The sequence below is a fragment of the Stylophora pistillata genome, chromosome 7 (assembly GCF_964205215.1).
Source record: "Stylophora pistillata chromosome 7, jaStyPist1.2, whole genome shotgun sequence".
In the NCBI taxonomy this organism is placed as follows: domain Eukaryota; kingdom Metazoa; phylum Cnidaria; class Anthozoa; order Scleractinia; family Pocilloporidae; genus Stylophora; species Stylophora pistillata.
In genome coordinates this window covers 23005272-23027723 of record NC_142525.1, presented here as the reverse complement: position 1 = coordinate 23027723, position 22452 = coordinate 23005272, and the positions used below count along the sequence as shown (strand labels likewise).

At 38.5% G+C, this 22452-nt stretch overlaps 2 protein-coding genes across 3 annotated transcripts; one reads left to right on the top strand and one right to left on the bottom strand.

Moving 5' to 3' along the window:
* LOC111331664 (long-chain-fatty-acid--CoA ligase 4) lies at positions 1 to 11828 on the top strand. Its single transcript, XM_022936820.2, has 13 exons — positions 1 to 385; positions 3327 to 3604; positions 4223 to 4474; positions 5215 to 5295; positions 5671 to 5743; positions 6442 to 6500; positions 6704 to 6768; positions 8252 to 8463; positions 9012 to 9184; positions 9413 to 9487; positions 10053 to 10244; positions 10358 to 10633; positions 11127 to 11828. The coding sequence occupies exons 1-13, from the start codon at positions 135 to 137 to the stop codon at positions 11279 to 11281; spliced, it is 2142 nt and encodes a 713-aa protein (XP_022792555.2). The 5' UTR covers positions 1 to 134; the 3' UTR covers positions 11282 to 11828.
* Positions 11829 to 12439: 611 nt separating this feature from the next.
* LOC111331666 (betaine-homocysteine S-methyltransferase) lies at positions 12440 to 21794 on the bottom strand. 2 transcript variants are annotated; one of them, XM_088727206.1, is made up of 12 exons: positions 21530 to 21794; positions 20924 to 20991; positions 20577 to 20622; positions 20281 to 20390; positions 19020 to 19137; positions 18503 to 18589; positions 17599 to 17673; positions 15291 to 15362; positions 15132 to 15176; positions 14823 to 14896; positions 13847 to 13926; positions 12440 to 12828 (listed from the first exon to the last, which is right to left on the bottom strand). In XM_088727206.1, the coding sequence occupies exons 1-12, from the start codon at positions 21590 to 21592 to the stop codon at positions 12755 to 12757; spliced, it is 912 nt and encodes a 303-aa protein (XP_088583332.1). In that variant the 5' UTR covers positions 21593 to 21794; the 3' UTR covers positions 12440 to 12754. The 2 variants fall into 2 exon arrangements, with proteins under 2 accessions (XP_088583332.1, XP_088583331.1); XM_088727205.1 differs by having other exon boundaries at positions 21161 to 21793.
* Positions 21795 to 22452: the final 658 nt, after the last annotated feature.

Here is a 22452-nt window from a genome sequence, read left to right as displayed (position 1 = left end):
TGGACGGCGTGGGAAAGTGGTCTGATGTATTTGAATGCGCGCGCATGTCACCGACGGGTTGCAAAGAGGCGCGTGGACTTTGTACGAGTTAGTACTTGCATCTCCCTTTTATGACCACACACTGTTGACGTTACATGAGTATGGAGACCTCTTTGGTGGAGAAGGTGTTTCTCTTCGGCCTCAACGTTGCCGGCTGGTTGTGGGGTATTGTGAGCTTTTTACCGTGGTATTATTTTGTCGGTAGAAAGCAGTATCGACCCAATCATAATGTACAAGCTCTTCCAGTTAACGATCTTCCCGGCGGACCATATCGATGTGTAGAACATTTCGGTTCTTTGAAGACTTCTCTCTACGATGGTGTCACAACGTTGGATCAGATGTTCAAGTGAGTAACTGTTCGAAGTTTTGACTTGAAGTGTCGTTGCATTGAAAGAAATACTATTTTGTGTTAGGCGAGCCTGAAATTGTCGATGTTGAGGGAAAACTTCGATGGTTTAGTATTTTACGAACAAAATTTTCCCGTTCGATGTAAATACATACGACGTAAAGCGTGGTGAAGGTTTTAGATTTCAGTTCAATAGGTCAACATTTCGTACCGCTGTTTTAAAACGACGAGTCTTAAAATATGAGGTGTTTCGAAAATTACAATATTTTCCTGAAAAATAAACCCTGTTTCGAGTAATTTCCCGGTTTTGGAACTTGCATGTCGATGACTGATGTCAATTTCTGATGGCCTGTATCACTTGGTACATAGTACACATAGCAAGGCCACTCAAGGTTGCCGTAGAATGAAACAATATTGACCAAAGATCAAAGGTTATTTTATCATTGTCCACATCCTGTGTTCAGGTTTCGGTAACAGGCATAAAACACATACATGCATAAATTCTAAATTTTTGTCTGCTAAACTTAAGTGTATTTTACTGTGTGAATTTTGTTGTGCCTAGATATTTATTCAGTCATGTATCTTAACGATATTGATATTGCTTTAAAGTATCTTAATACTAAAATCAAATAAATATAAGCTGTTTTGCAAGGCAGTGGGGTCGGATTTGCTAACTGTTGTGGTGTTTTAAAATTTATGGACTTGATATGTTGGATAAGTACTCAATAGCCACGTAGAAGGATTAGGAGTTTATTCCTTGTGGAAAATTCAAACTGATTTTATCCAGGACTGCTCTTGTATAGAAAACAGTGTGAAAATTTAGATCTTTCTTTTTCACTGAAGATTTATATGTAGATAATTTCTCAGACTTATGAAGATCTTGCATGATTTAACAGACACTGGACGGGATTGTGAACAAGATTTGAACATTTGCCTAAAATTCATTGAAAATAAATTTTTCATCTTTCTGTCCCCTAGCTTGGCAGTGTACCTAAAGTGAATAATTCCTTGTCAATGGCAAGCTGTTAAGTCTGTAAAGCATCAAAATTGAGACAAATTCCTGTTGATAGTTAATTTGTCTGGGACCTGATCAAAATAAATAATTTATCTTTTAATCCCTCAGCTGGGAAATACTAGTAAATTATCTTTGTCAATAATAAGCCTATCCAGAAACAGCAATGTGCCTTGTGTGTACACGTTTTAAAGCTTTGTAGTACTTTTCAGTCCTTGCAAGGCTTATTGCAAGGTTTCTGCTTTTACTTTATTTTGTGATACAAATATATTACAATTTGGCTTAATGATTTCCTCCAATTTGGCTTGCTTACAAGGCTGTTGCAAGTTCAACACAGAATCTAGGCATTCTTCTTTGATAATAATTATTTCTTCATGTAACTGTGATTTATGGCTGTCACCAAAGTTATCACTTCCCAGCCATTAAACTAATAAACTGCCAAGAGTGTGTTATAGATTCTCCTCAAGTTGCCTTACTTTTCCTTTATAATCAGATGAAAAAGATTAGGGGTAAGATCATGGAACTGCCAGTCTGCTCTTATTTTTAGCAGTATCATGTTTCTCTATAATGGGGGTTCATTAGGCATCATCGATTGGAGAATCATCAAGATACACTACAGAACTCTGTTGCTAAATTTTAATAGTTTGTGTTATTTTTTCATTTAGGCATGAGGAAACAGTCATGTCAAATTCTAATATTCTCCAGTTGGTGCAATTCCCAATGGCCACCCTGTGCCTAAAGAGATATTATATTTTGTGTTGTGCTTATTTTGTTTCTGGAATAAAAATAAATAATAACTGAGAGAGTAGTGAATGTACAATTTTAAAGTACAATCATTATCTTCTTTTCCTTCGACATCACCATTAAAGTAGATCTTTATTGAGGATACTCAATTCACTACAAAGGGGCTTTATAAAGGGGTTCTCCTAATTACTAAATATAGAAGAAAAGGTGTCAATATAATTACAAGACTAATCAATACCTTAAAAGTTATTTAAACAAAATAATTTACATTCTAAAAACTTGAACATGGTATCCATTCTAAGGATAGTCATTTCAGATTTTGTCAAAATGTTTTGGCTTTCTAACTGATTTGTCCAGATTCTTCCAGTAATTGGCCACGAAGTTTGAGGAGGTCCAGCTGAGACCCCAGTTCCTGTCAGAGGCATTAAAACATGAAGATGGCGCCATGTCTGGCACGTTGTTGTTTCTTCTCTCTCATAAGTGAAGTCTTTTGTATTCATGCATGGCATGCATGATTTCTTAATTTAGCCAATCATGTCCACAGATTTGAACTTAACATTGGAAGTTGACTTAGACAATCATGTGCTCTTGTTTTTTGTCAGTTGAGTGTAGTGTTTTGAGCTTTTTTCATGGGAAATCTGTCATTTGCTTTGTTTTGTTTTGGAATTTGAACCCTTTTGGAGTCCTCATCTGAAGCCAAATGTTTTAATTTAAGAAGTCTATTGTATCTTTAACTGCAACATTGCTTGATAGCCTCAGTTTTTGTTAAAGGAGTTTTTACTAGCAGTTCTTACTAATATTAGTCAATTTTCTACGATTTTCCTAATTTTTCCTTGGGTCAATACCTGTGAATCCTTGGCTTTTGCCAAGCAGTGTCTTTAAGGGGATCTCATTCTAATGACAAATTAATGGAACCTTTTTCATAAATAAAATATATAAATAAAAAGTCTTTATTCAAGGTTTTAAACAAAATAATTAATGTTAAAACTTACAAGATCCATTATAAATAACATAGCTCAAGGTAAATGCTAATACATGTATTGTCCATTGCTGGAAGATGATATATTTCAGTAGAGATAGTGAAGTGTGTGCATGCCTATAAAAGGAGGGGATGAAAGTAGAAATTCTGTACCATCATTTATCCAAAAACACTGAATTCATTTATGAAAAATTTTTTTCTTCCAGGCGAGCTGTAAACTTGTATCCTTACAGAAAATGTCTTGGAACACGAGAGATAATCAAAGAAGAAGACGAGATGCAGCCTAATGGCCGAGTGTTCAAGAAACTTGTGTGCGGCGAATACAGCTGGTTGACTTATGCTGAGGTTGATGTCAGAGCGAGAGCTTTTGGAAAAGGATTGGCTGCTTTGGGGCAGCAAGTCAAAGAAAATATTGTGATATTTTCAGACACAAAGGCTGAGTGGATGATTGCTGCACAGGGATGCTTTGCTCAAAATTTCCCTCGTAGGTTTTCAGCATTAAATTTTTTTTTTTTTTTTTTTTTGCTCTAAAAATAAGTGTTCAACCAGCTTTGTCTCCAAATTTTGTTTTTTCTTGGGAGTAGTTGAACTGTGAAAGGAATCTATTTTTTCAAATGGTTTGCTTGGGTGGACATTAATACCAGGGAAAAGAGCAAGGATGGTTCACCCTTAAACTTCCAAAGTGATCTGATTGTGAAGTCTTCCCTTAAGCTGCTACATTTCTCCTGGTAAATTTGTTAAAATAGTTTTGTGTAAGATCAAGATAACAACTTCTATCTGATAAGTTTTAGTATTCTCATTACCCATTTGCTTGATAATGTGCCGATATTATGGGGAGAAATTACATATGAATCACCTCTTGCAGTTAAAGAGTTAAGAATGGAAGGGATTGATGTGGGTTGCAAACAAAGAGAACTTGACAATAATTTCCTTTATTCTCACGACCTAAATGTTTGATTCACCAGTTGTACTGTAGGGGGAAGTTAGATGCTAGTCACTTCTGGGGATGAAAGGGAACAGCAGGCTTTAACACCCTTTCCACTTTTCCTGGGGATAAAAGGATTAACAACAGGCTTTAATACCCTTTCCACTTTATTTTTAGTTGTTACAGTTTATGCCACACTTGGAGATGAAGCTCTCATTCATGGCATCAATGAAACAGAAGTTAGATTTATCATCACAGATGCTTCTCTGCTCCACAAGCTCTCGGCTGTTATCGACAGGCTACCCAAAGTTGAGCACATTGTGTACCTTGGAAATGTTGTGAAGAAATCTGCACTTCTAGGCTTTTCCAGGAGAGTTAAAGTCCATTCTATGCATGATGTGGAAGAGATTGGGGAGTCACAAGATGACGGTAAGTTTTCAACTTTTGACTTGAAAATCCCAAGTGTATCACATGTATACCATATGCACTGGTACAGTTGTAGCACTTGTGATAATCATTGATTCTCTATTCATGCATGCCTTAAGGCACAAATTGACCGTATCATAATGATAATTTTAAATTTGGATATACATCATCCATCCCATGTCATTAGGAAAAAAAAATGGAGCAAAAAACCAGCCTGTTACACATGCCAGGGAAGAGCTAATTTTCTCTGATTAGTGTAAAATCCTGAGAACTGTGGGCTTTCTCACTAACAGAGAGGTTTCAATAACTTTGTCCACACTATAAGTGGCTGCCAACTGTCTAACACAAGAGCCTGCGCTTGTTAAGGCTAAACAGACAGTTGTGTAAGATCGAACAGGTGGGGCTCAACACCAGGAACTGGCTTTTATTGGCACTCTTGCTAATAATATGGCAAATTCACTTCATTCATATTTCATTGACTTCACACAAAGCTTGCTTATTTTTCTCCCACTTATTATTGTAACAAAACATGGTTGTGGCTTTGTGGCATGGAGATAAACTCTGAGTGTGCTACATACTGCAGTCCACTAGCTGTTACTTTGCATCAGCTCGGAAATAATTATAAACATTTAGGCAGAGTGAAACACCTTTTAGGTACCAGCATGCATGAATGTTATTAGAGTGATTTGTAAGGCTAGCCTGCCGACTGAGAATAAGGATTTATGTTTGTTTTCATCTTTCAGCCTCCATGGTTCGGAAAGGTCCTACCCCTGCTGATGTTGCAGTTATAATGTATACAAGTGGTTCAACAGGACTTCCCAAAGGTGAGTTCCCTGTCAGGGCTTGCACTCTACAGTTAAACGACTTTTCAATTCTGAAATTCCTGTGAAAAATGATTTCAAGAGATCCACAAAGCTCAGGGTAGATTTAGATTTATATTGAATCGTTTTGAGTGTCGAGACCTTTAGATGATTTTCTTTTTTTTCCTGAAGTTTACTTTTAAGTAATAAGTGATAGACTTTACAAGTGGTAATTGTACAGCTACCATGTGAGAAGTTACTGGCCAACTTGATTTTAAACATGAGGTTACACTGTATTTCATGTAACATAATCATCCTTTTTCACATGCACAAAAACATGGTTTCTGCAGACATTTAATTCATAAAGGTAACAGAGCTTGTGGTTATTTTTCCTGTTAGGTGTCATCATTCCTCACAGTTCCCTGATGGCTGCTGTTGCTGGTGTTATTGGGAGAGTACAGCCATCTTTGAGGTACTTATTCTTTAAACCCTAACATCAGTCTGCATATTTTCCATACTGTTCTCCATACATTTTATAATGCGCTGACAAGGACAATTTGTTTAACAATCAAGATTTTCAGTGGGTGATCATTTCCTTTATTCGTGTGACCTTAAATGTTTGATTCATGGGTATAAGGAGAATTTGGATGCTTTGGAGCCAAAGGGTTAAGGGGTGCCCCATGATGCCCCTTCGTGATATAAAAATTGATCTGAACATTAGGTAATTAAACTTCCACTAAGCAGGTTCCTTCTACAGGGTTTGTACAGGTCATGGTAAACCTGGAAAGTCATGGAACTTCAAGATTTCATTTTCCAGGCCTGGATAGTCATGGAAAGTCAATATGCCCTCAATAAGTGAAAGGCAATAAGACCCAAAGTTGAAAAGTTAACTGATGAGTCCAAAAATCAGATTTAATTTCATTAGAAATAAACAGAAGCATGCATTGTGAGAATGTTTGCAAGCAGGTTATGGAATCTTTCAAAAGGTCACGGAGAAAGTCATGGAAAGTTGTGGAATTTTAACAGGTCAAAAGTGCACAAACCCTGTTATATGAAGTATGATTTGGTGCAGGGTTTAAAAGAATGACATGAAGGTTGAGCTTAGCCTGCCCTATTGCTCTAGGGTTTGTTAAGTCATGCAATAAATGTTGTTTTAATTTTGTTTCCTAGTGAGAAAGATATCTATGTTGGTTATCTTCCATTAGCACATGTCTTGGAGCTGTTGGCAGGTAAAAATGAGAACAGGTTGCTTTATTGTACCTAATATGCAATATTTTGTGTGCATCTGTAAGGAGGGTTTACGCAGTTCCTTTATTTCTGTTTTTTTGTCATTGTTTCACAATTATTTTTTTTGGCATATATAGAAATGGTTAAAAATTGTTGTTAATAATCAAGGTCTGATGTTGGCATTCATTCTTTTTTTTCTTCTTAGAAAATGCAGTACTTGCGCATGGGGCCTCCATAGGATATTCCACTACTCTGACCCTCTCTGATCAGGTATATCATTTATATTTCCTTTTTTCCTTCTTCCTGACTGGAAGGCAAATGGAATGCAGGGCATCATTAATGATAACAGAATACTCAGTCTGTAGCTTAAAGATCTGGCAGGTCTAAACTTCTGTGCTTTGTTGGCACTGAAGGTTACATGTAATAAAAAATTTTTAGTTCCTTATTAGTGTTCTTAAATGCCTTAACAGGAAATCACCAAAAAAAGTGTAAATTTTGGCAATCTTGAAGAGCTAAACTGTGTACCCTGCCAACAAAAAAAATGGCAATGCTCAAAATATTAACACTTTATGTAATTTAAAGGGATCGATCCTCCATTGTTTTCAAAAATATCGCTTAAAATGCTCTTTAAGTGTCCAAAAGTAGATTTTTCGGACAGAAAAATGTTCTCTCCCCTTAAATTTTTTGTTTTGGCCTCTCAAAAGAGGCCTTCATGACCAGTTTGAACATCCCGCAGTCGCCATTTTGATCGGGGCGCAAGGCTCTCTGGGGTGATGACGTAAAATGGTTGCTCGATTCCCTTGCCGTTGGTAAAATTGGTAACAAAATGCTGCATTGTGTTGCTTTTGAGTGTAGTATTCAAGCTAAAAACAGGAAAAACGATCCCAAAATTCGTTTCCACAATTTTCCGAATGATGCAGCGATTCAACGAGCTTGGATTCACGCTGTTGGAAGGACATCCTTGCCCAAAGACTCATGTCTGTGTTCGAAGCACTTCGAACAGCATTGCTTTGAAGAGTCTTACCCCTTTCCTGCTTTTAGCTTGAATACTACACTCAAAAGCAACGAAATGCGGCATTTTGCTACCAATTTTACCCAGGGCAAGGGAGTCTAGCAACCATTTTACGTCATCACCCCAGAGAGCCTTGTGCGCCGATCAAAATGGCGACCGCGGGATGTTCGAACTGGTCATGAAGGCCTCTTGGGAGGCCAAAACAAAAAATCTAAGGGGAGAGAACATTTTTCTGTCCAAAAAATCTACTTTTGGACACTTAAAGAGCATTTTAAGCGGTATTTTCGAAAACAGTGGAGGATCCCTTTAACAAGGAAAGAAATCTTGTCTGAATATTTCCTGGCGGAAAACAACAACTGTGTTTCCGAGATTTCAGTTCACCCTTTTTAAAAGTACCTTAATTTTTAAATACCTTTCCTTAAAAGGTATAAAAAAATTCACCTAACTGTAACAAGAAATTTTATTTTATTTTCAACCCTTATTAGTTGGTACATAGTTGTAACAGTTTGGTTTCTATAGACCACTTTCATAAATGGCTGCCAGATTAATATTCTTTTGTTTAAATTTAAATTAGCCCTTATGGCCTTGTTCGCCAGCACAAAATTCAAAAGAATACATTATCTCAAGCGAGGCCAGAAGGGCTAATTTAAATTTAAATTTAAACAAAGGAATATTAATCCGGCAGCCATTTATGACTGGTCTATTGTGCTGAAATTTTATTTCTTTATACTGTTGTTATAGTCCTCTAAAATCAAGAAAGGAACAAAAGGAGATTTATCAGTCCTTAGACCAACTGTAATGGCTGCAGTTCCAACAATCATGGATAGGATACGGCAAAATGTTATGGAGAAAGTCAAGGAAGGTCCACGTCTTCTGCAGCTGTTTTTCTCATTTGCATACAGCTACAAGTTGAAGCAGCTAAAACTTGGCTATGATACACCTATTCTAAACAGGTAAGTTTTGCAGAGTGATGAAAATGTTCTTAATTAAGGAAAAAAAAGGGGTAATGTTCTTTAGGGAACTGAGTTGATGGTTTACATAGAGGTTTCCATCCTTGTGAAATATGTGAACACCTGGAGAAAGTACTGATATGGGAGAAGTCTTTGAAAACTGGAGAGAAGAGAGAAGTTTTGCCAAGCTGCAATTAGTGGTGTGATATCTCTTTTACAGTCATGGTTCATTCAAAGTTAAATTTTGAGTTCAGTTAAACAAGGTTTATTTGATTCACTTACATCAATAGGCTGCTTAGTGTGTGTATTGCTGAGCACGGATATAAATTTTGATTTGTTAATTATGTCATACGGATTTCAAAACCAATATTGACTTTGTAACAATCTCACATATTGTTGGGAAAGAAGGATGGGGCTGCAATGAGAGTTTTCCTGACCTCTCATTATTGTAACACAGGGTCGATTTACAGAACTTGGGTCACATGTAGGCTTGAGTTTTGTGCAGTTCTCTCTGCTCTTTCCTTGACATCAGTCCTCATGTGTTTCTCCAGATTCATTTTCTCCAAGATGCGAAGTCTTCTAGGGGGTCGTGTACGCCAGATCATCAGTGGTGGCGCCCCTTTGTCTGAAGACACTCAGTTCTTTATGAATGTGTGCTTCTGCTGTCCTGTTGGTCAAGGTTATGGTCTCACTGAGGTGTGTGGAGCAGGAACTGTCTGCAATGGTAAGTAATCTCAAAAGACGCGAGTATATTGAGAAAGGTAGTAACTTGTATGCTTGTTTGTCAGATCCAGGAAGATTCTATTTGTCACAACTGTGGGTAAAGAAAAAAAAAGCCATGTCCTCAGGCTCAATAAATTTGTATTTTCTTAGACAGTTTACACACACACAACACTAAGTTGACGCTAAATTGTTCGAGTGGTTGATTCATTGCCTGATTTATTGTTGGCAGCGTGGGACAGGACAACAGGTCGCGTGGGGCCTCCAGTGTCTTCAGCCCAAATCAAGCTTGTCAACTGGGAGGAAGGTAGGTTGTCAAAAGTAAATGTGGTGTATTTTGTCACTTTCAACTGCCTTTTGTTGGCGTGAAAAGCGAATCCCTCATGTGAAACACGACGAAGACATGGCCAGCGCTAGAGGTGCTAAGGTGCGAGATAGAGAGGCGCGCACAAAGGCAAAGAAACACGCATTTCTCGCGCGTGCACCCTACTTCAAGACAATGACACCCACAATTTTCAGTTTCAACAAATTGAGGCTCACCATGATCATGACAACATTTTTGTTCATTAGCGGCGAAAGTAGTCCGGGATTCCATCGCAGCTAAGTTTGTCGCGCTCTGTGATGGGTCGACAACAGCCCTTGGTCACTCGTGTTCCCAGTGTTTCAGGCCATTTAGTTTTTCGTTTTCCTTTTAAAGGCACCCTGTGATAATTGTCTTTCATCTGACGTGGCTTTGTGATCATGTTTGTTCTAGTTTAACGACTCTCAATCGAAATGCGCTGCAAAAGCCTTGACCTTTCTTAGATATGAATCGGTAAGCCATACTACAAAATGGCAACATCCTCTAACTTGAAATGATTAACATTGTAAAGGAAACTACACAGTCACGGATAAACCTTACCCCAGAGGAGAGATCGTGATTGGCGGTCCAGTCGTCAACCGCGGCTATTTCAATAATCCAACGAAAACCGCTGAAGACTTTGAAGAAGACAGAAATGGCATGCGATGGTTCCATACTGGTGATATAGGCGAGTTCCATCCCGATGGATGTCTGAAAATCATAGGTGAGGGCTGAGTTAATTAACTCTGGTGAGGGATAATGGTGTGTAATGACAAGTGGCAAACTCCCCAAATTTCAAGCTAAATATTTTATTTCAATGTTTTGTTTCCCATCCAGATCGTAAGAAAGATCTTGTGAAGCTGCAGATTGGAGAGTATGTGTCTCTTGGCAAAGTAGAAGCAGCGCTTGCACAGAGTCAGTATGTGGAAGCTTTGTGTGTGTATGCAGAGAGCCGTTACACCTTTGTGGTGTGCCTGGTGGTGCCACGCCCTAAACAGCTCAAGGCCCTAGCAGTGTCGCTCGGTGTTCATACCGATGACTGGGCTGAACAGTGCAAGAATAAAGCCATCCAAGATGCCGTCCTCAAAGATCTGCAGGCTCTCGGCAAAGCTTGTAAGTGACTTGAATTTTTCTTTAAGAGCGCACTCGCGTCCCATTAGCAAGTAGAGAAAACTTCAGTTCGCTACACAAAACGCTGCAAGTGTCACAGCGTTTATAAGCTCGGTCTACCGTGGAGAATTTTGCGAAAATATTAGACTTCCTTGAATCTTGTCCCTACAGAAACCACTTAACTGTAAACTACAGTGACATCTCTTCTTTGAGACACCAACTTTGGTCCCGGAAAAATTGTTTTTCCGTTACCTCTCCTGAAGGGACACCTCTATTGAAGGGATACTTGCCTTGGGTGTTCCCTGAATGGAAGTTTCACTGCACGTTGAAATTTTTAATTTATCACAAAGGTGTGTGGTGAAGTCGGTAGTACATACAAAGCGTTTAGTTGAAGAGGGCTGTCTACTTGTGTTTTTTTGGCCTCAGTAGTTACAAAGGAATGCTCCCTAACAACACGCATTTAAGGAAGGTGACACCACTTCTCTCTTTCTTGCAGTGCGTCTCGAGAAGTTCGAGATTCCTCAGCGTTTAACCCTTGTCCCCGAACAGTGGACGCCTGACACCGATCTTGTTACCGCTGCTCTGAAGCTCAGACGAAAACAAATTACATCCTACTACAGCCAGACACTGGATGCTATGTACAACAGTTGAACGAGGTCTTAAAACTTCTTGGGAAAACTCCTGGAAATCGGCGAGAAGTCTACTCTATTTTCTCAAGGGGGAAAAACGGTCACCGTTAATCCCTCTGCTTTCAAATTACCGGATCGTCCTCTTAACGAAAATCTAATTCTTGACCTTACCGAATGGGTAATTGATCTTACCGAACGGATAATTCCTAATTCGAAAAATAAGAAATCAGAAATCCTGAAAAGATTGTGCGAGCAATTTTATTTCGATGACGGCAGGTTGCAGCAGTGCGATGTTGCTGGTACTGCCTGATTAAAGAGAAAACAAAACAGAGATATTTTACCCCGGGGCAGTAACTGCGCGAAATGTTCTTTTTTTAAATATATGAACTTTTAATCGGAGAAGATATTTGTGTTCTAATAATTTCACATGCATCTTGTGAGGAATCTGATACAAACGAATTTCGATTAATGGTGTGCATGGAACTGGTCTCTGTGTCTGTGCATATGCACTTGGCATAATCAAATACTGGCAAAGACATTCTCGCAAATAAAAAAAAAGTTATTATGAATTGTCAGTTGTGTCAACCGTTCTTAAGGAGACCTGGACTGCTCAAAGCAACGATTACGTTAACGCTGGCTTAAAGCAATTTTCAAGCGAGTGTGAAAAGAAGTCCGGGTTTACTTTGTTTTTGCTTTACTTGGCGCTGATTGGTCCAGAGAAACCCACCCTCTCAACCAATGAGATGCAGGATTTAATCAAAACCAATCACGAACTGGTCGCGCGCGTTTTCCCGCGCTTAAAGCAATTTGGTAGTTTTTACTTTGAGTTCTTATTGGCTCTTGAAGGTATTCTTCCGCGCTTAATGCAATTTTGTAGTTTTTACTTTGAGTTTTTATTGGCTCTTGAAGGTATTTTCCTTCCTTCTGATGGGTCGTTGTGATTATTTTGGTTTGATTTAATGACACTCTTATGGCAACGAAAAGTGTTCTATTCACCAATATTCCTATTCGTGCTCAGTTGTTTATAAGGTACGGCAAAAAGGATTGATCAGCAGGCTAAGCCAAGCTGGGACAGCTTGGCTTGGGAAGTGTTTAAGGTTAGACCCATGCGATTTTTAGGTGGGAGGAAAAGCCATCCACCTCTTCGTGGCTTTGCTGAAAACTGAGCTAGAATGAATCATTTTCACGCCAAACCAGAATTTATTATCGGCAATTGCGTAATTACACGTGAGACTGCTCAACTAGCCATGAAATACCGGTTATTAAAATAATGTATTTCAACTTCGCATATCGTTATGAGTGTTATGTATAGCACTCTATTGTAAATTTCTGACTTGCCCTTGCTTCTTATTGGCTGAATAACTATTGGCACTAATAGGCGATGTGATTCGCGTCCATTCAGCATTGAATTTCCCGCCACGTCCCTGATACCTACGTGGAGAAATTTACGCAGAACCGCCGGCAGCGGAACCCTGCTAAAGCCCGACATCTACATTTATGGTGACCCAATACTGTCGACTATCCTCCGTATTTTGGCGACATCCTTGGGTTGTGTCTCACAGCATCCTCCTACAAAACGTTCCAGAAAAAAAAATCTTTTCAGCGCACAGTGAGGAAAAATTGACGTGATCATTTTCATGTCAAGGAGAGCCAAATAACAGGTGAAGTAGGCGAAAATCACTACCAGGATATCTTTCTGATGGAAACCACCCCTTCACCCTGCTTCAACCAGTGCTCTTTTCAAATAATATCCACGACCCTTGACACAGGCAGCCCAAGCTCACTACTAGAAAAGCGGTCTTACCGTGTTGCGCAACGTTTTATATTTATAAAGGTTTGTATGGGATGCTAGCGGTTTGCCTTAAAAGAGAGAAAAAAATGTCTTGTTTTGAAATAAAATGGACTTACCCTATTGCCTTGTTTTCTTTGTTGATTCCTAGCGTCTCAGGCCATTTTGAAGCGTTTTCGGCGAGTTAGCGCTATGTTGGTGTTCAACTGCTAAAAGAAAGACAAGGCCGGAAACCTATTTTAGAAGCATCCGTCGCCCGAAGCGAATAATTCCGCCAAAAAACTACCACCAGTCTCGATTCGTCCAGAAAATCAAAGCAGAGATGTTGCAGTTCCATTTCCATTCACTCGATCCCCAATCTTTCTTTAAGCAGTTGAACACCAACATAGCGCTCACTCGCCGAAAACGCTTCAAAATGGCCTGAGACGCTAGGAATCAACAAAGAAAACAACAAGGCAATAAGGTAAGTCCATTCCATTTCAAAACAAGACATTTTTTTTTTCTCTCTTTTAAGGCAAACCGATAACATCCCATACAAACCTTTATAAATATAAAGCGTTGCGCAACACGGTAGGAGTCACGTCCGCTTTTCTGGTAGTGAGCTTGGGCTGCCTGTGCCCTTGAATGCTGTCGTCTTGCGTTTTAAAAAAAATTAGAGAATGGTGCCCTTATAGGTCAAATTTATGGAAACTAGGAAAAGTATCCCCGGCTACTACTCATTTCCCCTCTTTTTTTTTGTCTCCTGGGAGAGAAAGTTGTTATCACATTACAAAGAGTTGCCCATAACTTCACCCTTACCGATCCAACGGGCGCCAGCTGCTATCCACTCAGACACATGACTAGAAAAAACTTGATCTTCATCGTCGCCCCGGGAAAATCTGAAGGAATAATAATTTCGGTTGGTGGAGACGCATTACTCTTGCACTCTTCAGGTGGTACGAAGAGAAGTTGTCATGTGACATTAAAGTTCCTACGAGTCTTTTTTTAGAGTGTAAACGTAAGTCAGGAGACAGAGACGAGGAATTCAGCAATTGTTTCTGGGTGCTTCTAGAAAATGTTTTGGGGTCGTTAATGGTCCAAGCTAAGAGAAGCTCACTCGTGATTTTCAGAAAAGCAAAGGAACTCCCTCTGGCCACGCCCCTGAACTGAAAAGAGATATTGTTTATTGATAAATGGTGATCATTCCCAATGGAGGCGCGGTGGCCTCATGGTTAGTGCGCTCGACTCCGGATCGAGTGGTCCGGGTTCGAGCCCCGGCCGGGACATTGTGTTGTGTTCTTAGGCAAGACACTTTACTTTCACAGTGCCTCTCTTCACCCAGGTGTACAAATGGGTACCGGCAATTTAATGCTGGGGGTAACCCTGCAATGGACTGGCATCCCATCCAGGGGGGGGGGGGGGGAGAAATACTCCTAGTCGCTCCGTGCTACAGAAACCGGAGTTAAGCACCGGCCTAATGGGCCACTAGGCTCGTAAACAGACTTTACCTTTACCATTCCCAATGGGAGGGTATTTTGTCAGAAATGGAATATCATGGGTCTGGGGTGTATCTTGCAAGGCATCTCCCACTGCACTATCCCTGATTACACTTCATTGAGCACCTCCAGCATATCACATGAAGATCGTTAAGAGCACTATAATCATCGATGGAAATTACTAGTAATCTACCCCTCCAATACATAAAAGTTGTTTAATCAAAAGATTACTGGTTTCGGTTTAATTTTCAATAAAACAGATAAAGAAAGAGATGAAACAAAAAACAGATCACACTCACTTTTCATCGACGCAGCCATTGGGATAAACAATAAAGGGAACATCAACCTTTCCCTTGATACCCTGCAGTAAGAACTGTTAAAAAGAAATTCAGTGGTAGGGTAATCTCGTTGTAACTAAAACCCACTGCTTGGCCGTGGAGGGTCTGGGTATGAGACTAGTGACAGAGGGGATGGAGGATTTTTGTCTGATATAAATTATCCTCAACTAATTCAGCCCCGTACCCAGACCTTCCAGTGCCAAACGGTTGTACATTTCAGTTACACGGTAGAACCTGGGTACGAGATGGCTTCAGGCTTTAAATACACACCTTTACAAATTGTGGAGAAGTGCAATTCACACCCACAGCAACGATCTAGAAATGAGAAATAAATGCAATGAAGTCATATATTCAGATAATACCAACTTTAAATGTGACAAAGAATTGAGACAGTAATCTCACTTTTAGTGTGCAAGTCTAGCTGCTTACCTGTGCCGACTGACGGACGATTTCAATGACAACATCAGAGAACAGTTCTCCGTGACAGGTGCGACTGTCATCCTGCAAGTCAAATAGAGACTCAATTACTTATGAGTGGTATGTTCTTAGCCATAGGCAAAGGCATCACAAGTTCTAAGGACTAATTGTTAAACACGAAGGCGCGCTATATAAGGAAGTCTTCCCTGGGAAGACCTAGGTTCATTTGTCACTCACCGTTGACGTGTGCGGGTCAAATTTAAATGCTGGTAGATGAACAAAAGGAGCTAATGAGATATCTATTGTTTACTTCCACCAGCATGGTGGCATGAGGTAACGTGCGAACCACTTACTTCGATCTCAAATTTACCGCCACAAATAAAGACAGTTTCCATTGGAGAAAGGAAATACAAATCTCAAAAATTCTTGTATTGTGATGAAGACATAAAACAATTTTGAGGAATGTGCCCGCTGCTCACTGCTTTGGAGTAGCTGTAGCTCAAGCTGACTTGACTCTATAAGAGTTCTACATCACACGACGATAGATTGACAAATGGTCCAGTGGGACCTAAGGCTCTTTTTATAGCGCGCCTTCGTGTTTAAGACGACAATGTAATGACGATGCCCCTCATATTGGGAACCACATGGTTCAGAATCAGGAAGTAAGCCGTTTTGAAAATTGTTGAATTGCTAATTGAAATGGTTGTTATGAGCATTACTTTTCAAAGACAATGACTGCCTGCTGCAAACCTTCCTTTTAGTAAAAAAGCTCAACGGAAACAGGAAGCGCCTCAAATGTATCTGCATTGACAATCTATCAGAATCTACTATTTGAGAACAAAATGAAATGTTTAGAAGCTAACATGCAGAAAAGAATACACTGAGCTACGCTAGGCAAAAAAGTTTTGAATGGACAACAGCTACTACAACAGCCAATTTGGCAACAGAAATGTCAAAAGGACGTCGTCGCCTTTGATTATACAGGAGAACAAGACGAAATAGCCGTCATCAAAAAATGGCCCGTAAAGCAAAATCTCCCAAAGAGATATCTAAAATAATGAAGAGACTAACAGTTTGTTATCAGTGCTGCAGAAAGAGTCTATTTAAACTCACTCAAAAGCAAAAAGCGGATCAGATCTTATGTATGAAGAAGGTTTATTTCCAAGACAGGCACCTCCTACACTTTACGAACAGAAAAATTGGGAAACTGCGTTTCAATTTCTTTTACAAATCACTTTGGAAATGACTTTCAATAAATGATCACTATCCGCGATCACATGCAGATGCTTAGCAAAAGTCAGTCGTCGATATATCATGGAGAGCTTTTTAATCAACACCAGCCGTGTCAGTTACCATGTTTGATACCATGACACCTCTTCTACCTGATGTGGTTATTGATCCTAGACGGCCGTATCGTATTTTACCTGATAAACCCATGGGGTATTCACAAATGGTTGAATGCTTTGCGATAAACTTGACATGACTTGAGAGTAACTGTATATAAAACGCGAATCGTCTTAAATCTTTCTCTCTGGGGCGCTAAAATCACCCAACCAGACCTGTCTTATCAAATCAAAATTTGACATTTTAGAAGGCGTCAAAACACGCCCCCTCGTGAGCAGAACTTTGATTTCTTTTACTTCGCTTCAATTTTTATCCATCTGGATCGACTAACAATGTCTTTGTTGAACCCAAGCACGCGTTCCCCAATTTATCTTTCGATGTTGAAATTGTTTCATTCTTTTAAAATTCAGTCAACTTGAACCAAAATTCTTTGAAATAATTTATTATAACGCCACGAAAACTCCAGGTAAGGGACCGACCATTTAACTTTTGAGGGGGTTGGGTGGGTGATTTTGAAAAAAAACATATCCTGCAAGCTCTTGTTGGAAGAAAAAAATTGCATACAGCCCAAATGTAACAGGAAAAAAGAGCATTTAGAACGGAAAAATATCCTGCCCGGCAGATTGCTAAAAAAAAATTCTTGATGATCAGAAATTACCACCCCCCCCCCCCCTCAAAAGTTAAATAGGCGGCCCCTAATCAGTGCCTGTGCAACACCGGAAGTGCTTTTTTGGAAGATACCGCAGACCGCAGGTTAATTTTAGTCTCGTGATTTTCCACAGGAAGCCCAAGTAATGACAAAAAAGGTGCTGCAGACCATGATGAAAAACCACAAGGGATTTAAAAATTTGTCCCTCTATCACATATCCTTAACAGAAGTCAGGATGATGTCAATTAATCAAAGACACAGTAAAAATAAAATACAACTAATGTATTCCTTTAGATTAGATATACTGGGATTAAATTTGTCACACACCTTACATGAAAAGCACAGCCAAGCTTTTGCAGTAGGAAATTCCTTGAGAAGCTGAATCAGAGCCTCTGCTTCTTTCTGGTAAAATAATTAATATTATTAACCAGTAAGAGAGGTTAGTTTAAAAAAAAATGTCAAATATTAAATGGCAACCTAATATTAATTGTTAAGCTATCAGTAATGCTAATAATTAATAAAAAGTGTTGGGCTGTGTGGGCAAACAAAATTTAAAATGAACTAATCGAATAAAATTTTCTTAAATGAACTACTAGTTGATAAAATTCTTTGCTGAATTTCAAAAACAAAATCTTTTTACTGTTAACAATTTTCAGGAGGCATTGGCCCCAAAATGTCTAATTCAATTTGGTACAACATACATCAGTTTATTTATTCCAATTAATTTGAATAAAACGTGATCATTAAATTTACATCAATTTTCATTGAACTTTGAACTTTACTTATTTCACACTATTAATAGAAGTTAATAAACATTGAAAAGTAAGAGAAAGAGGAAAGAATAATAGTAATATTTGGCTATAAAGATAAGTTTGAGAGTTGCACAGTGTCCAAAGTAGCAAAGGCTTTCTAGTTGGACACCGTAATGGTCATATAAGTAGATAAATTGATAGCAGCCTATAATAAAAGTATACTAGCAGTAAATTAAATAAACTGATTAGGTTTTGTTGAACAAAAGTTGAAGTTTTTGAAGTTTACATTTTTCCTGATATGGGAAAAATAATTGGGACCACAGGTAGTGACTTAAATTTTCATGTATGGACTTTGATCCACTGTTCATAGTCTGATCACTTCAACTTAAATCTTTTTGTGATCATGTTGGGTTTATTTGACATCCTGTGTCATTTCAGTGCAATCAGAATATAATGATTAATCAAAAAATTAGAAGTACCTGAGCAGGGATGGTTTCTAGAGCTAGAATATCAACTCCTGCCTCAAGCAATGCTTTCACCCTGGGCCTGTGCCAATTCATCAGTTGCTAAATTTAAAAGAGTGAAAATTAACACTTTAACTCCATGGATCTGGTGTGAAATCTCTCCCAGCCACTCCCTCCCTCACTACTACCTTGTGAATACATTTTAGAGGAGAATTAATTTTTATAAAATAATCCAGGTAAAAAGCTTCACTATTTGAAAAGAAACTTGTTGAATATTAGAATGAAAAGTTATTTAATATATTATAAATAATTTCTTAGAGGATTTATCACTATGAACTCGTACAAATGTTTAATACATACTGGCTGACCTGTAATGCCACAGTAAAACTCTAACATTTTCAACTATTTCGACATACTAGGTTGGTCCCCCTACCTAATTACCACTCAAGACTTGAAAATTTTATTTTATACAAACTGATTGAAACAAATTGTTAAATGTAGAGAGCCATCAAAATTATTCTGGTCTTTATACCTCTATTGTCATTTCGTCAACATAATTGCCACTGTACTCAGACATATCATGCTTACAAGCTCCATATGGACCTACTGATCCAGCAACCAGCAGTCTCCTTTGAGATTTGGGGTTATTACTAGCAAAAATAATGAATAAAATAAGAAAATAAACTTTTTAACTCTTAGAAGTGATGAACATGAAACTTCTCCCTATAATCTCCATACAACATCCAGCAAACAGGTAATGAGAATTTTCAAACTTATCAGGAAGAAATTAGTATCCTGATCCAACATCAAATTCTCATAACTAATTTACAAGGAAATGTATAACAGCTAGAGGGGACAATTAACAATCAGATCTTGGGGGTTGAAGGGTTGAGATAATTTAACAGGTAAAACAGTTTAATAAAAGGTAATCAAGGTGTTCTCAGTGAAATTTATACCATATATGCCTGAAGCTATGTGAGCCATTTTTTCTTTAAATACTCCACATGAAATCCCTTGATTTTTTGCAACTTTACAGTCAAGAAGTAATGATGAATTTCTGTGCAACTCTTCCTTGATTCAGAAGTAAAAGAAAAAAAGCTTCTATTCCAAGACATTTGTGCAAACAGATTTTACATGGTAACATTACTCCTCAAACATTAGGTGGAACATAGACAAAACAAAATTTGTAACAAATAATATTCCACTGTCAACTGAGAGAAAGCTGGATGGCCAAAAGACAGTTATGAATATTAATTTTAAGAACTTTAAACACGAAGGCACGCTATATAAGGAATTCTTCCCTGGGAAGACCTAGGCTCATTTGTCACTCACCATTGATGTGTGCAGGTTAAATTTAAATGCAGGTAGATAAACAAAATGAGCTAATGAGATATCTATTGTTTACTTCCACCAGCATGGTGGCAATGAGGTAACGTGCGAACCACCTACTTCGATGTCAAATTTAGTGCCACAAATAAAGACAGTTTCCATTGGAGAAAGGAAATACAAATCTCAAAGATTCTTGTATTGTGATGAAGACATAAAAAAATTTTGAGGAATGCACCCGTTATTCACTGTTCTGGAGTAGCTGTAGCTCAAGCTGACTTGACTCTAAGAGTTCTACATCACACGACAGTTGATTGACAAATGGTCCAGTGAGACCTAAGGCTCTTTTCATAGTGCACCTTCGTGTTTAAGTGAAAAATAATAATTATAATAAAACCATATTATGATGTTTTTATCTTGAACCCAACCAAAGAAGCTATCATTTTAAAATTATTCTCAGATGATACCTGTTCACTTCAAGACAAGCTTCCTGGGCAATTTTTACACTTCTGTAAATTACATCCAAAGCCTTGTTCTCGTCAAAACCACAATATTGATGAAGTATCTCATAACTAAGCTTAAAAAGAACAGAGAAATTTTAAAAATCCTGACTGGGTGAGCTCCATGAAACCAAGTTACAATAAACATTAACTTTCCTATAGTAGTACAAGAAAATAGACAACATTTTAAAATCATTTGATGCCAATTTTTCCACAAAGTAAATAGTCTACAAACATCACCTGGTCAATGTTTGATTGCTTACCTGGTAAGTGGCAGTTATCACAATGTTAGCCCCACTTTCAAGGAAACTGAGAAACATAAATAATTTGTTATTAAACTGTATACAATTAATTTAGGAGAGTTATATAGACAATCTGATATACCAGCTAAGGTCTAAAAATTTTTGCTCATTTCTGTTTTTTACTGATGTAGCTCAATCTGTTAATGTGGTGCAAGGATGGGGGAAATAACCAAGAAGGGGTGAGGGGCACACCCACTAACAATGTACCTCTCACAATACTGAGCCTATTTTGCTAATATCTCCCTAGCATTTACCTTAAAAAGGCCTGTTCAGATCAGGTTAGGTCACCAAATTTTTTAGTTTCTTACCTTTTATGGACAGCTTTTACTGCCTCTGAATTTTCAATAATAGTTCTTGTACTCCAAAGTGGATCATCCTGAGAAGAAACCTTTTTAATTAACTGGTATATGCATGTATCCTCTCTTCAACAAGCCCCAGGTTTTTTTAATTAAACTGACGTTCAGACTTCAATATTCTTTAATGATTAAGTTAGAAAATACTTTTCATAAGTGTCAGTTTGCAGAAAAAGAAGATAAGCATCTTACATCGATTTTAAAACCAGCCCTTGTTAATTCTGTTCCAAGACCTCCATCTAGTACAAGAACCTTTTCCTTTCCATTTGAATCAAGGTATTGAGCCATAACGAAAATAAGATTCAGGAGTTTGTTCAGGTAATTATAGCATAAGATTCTCGCGGTTAAGGATTGCGTTCTATCTCGCTATAATCACCCCGCGCTGGGTGATAAGAGAAACTGTCCTCCCGTAAGTGGTTTTAAGGCCTTTTAACTCTTTCTTAAAAACGAGCACTGGAAAGTGCACTACTTCATTATTTCACGTAATAGTCTTCGTCTATGCATGTCAGGTGCAGTCCACAAATTAGCCATGTGATATGCGAGCCTGAATTAGTGTCATACCCCTTTCTTAGAGCTTAGTTGCGTTTGAGTTGCGTGAGAGTCGCGTGGCAACGACGTCACCATCCTCGGAGACCCAGGGGCTGAGTAGATTTCAAGTTAGGGCATGAAGAGCCCCTGGGGACATTGTCTTACAAGACTAGTTCCAAACGGTCGCAGTCGTTCTGCCATCTGATTGGTGCCAGAAAAGCTTTGTGTTTTTCTGCCCAATCAGAGTGAAGTGTGCTTTAGAGTCCTTTCGTGTGTTTTAACATATACCAGTAGTTCAGTTGCTCGCTTTGTTTGTTTGGACCGTGCGACGGAGATTTACTTGAGGTGAAAAGTTTCAGTCTCAGCGCACAATGTAAGAGAAATCGATCATGTCCGCGAAAATCTTACCGGAAATTGTACTGAATACTTTCGCAGGTATCACTAGAGAACGTGTTTTAAAGTTTGCGAGATTTGTACACAACACGATGGTTGCAGTCATTGATATGTCGCTTTAAACGTTAAACGAGATTCAAGCTTAAATCTCCTATAACGTTTAAAGCGACATATCAATGACTGCAATCATCGTGTTTTATAGAAACCTAGCAAACTTTAAAACACGTTCTCTAGTGATACCTGCGAAAGTATTCAGTATGATTTCCGGTATGATTTTCGCGGACAATCTGATCGACTTCTCTTACATTGTGTGCTGAGACTGAAACTTTTTACCTCATGCAAATCTCCGTCGTAAGGTACAGACAAACATAGCGAGCAACTGAGCTACTAGTATATGTCCGTGTTAAAACACACGAAAGGACTCTAAAGCACACTTCACTCTGATTGGGCAGAAAAACACAAAGATTTTCTGGCACCAATCAGATGGCAGAACGAGTGCGACCGTTTGGAACTAGTCTTGTAAGACAATGTCCCCAGGGGCTCTTCATGCCCTAACTTCAAAT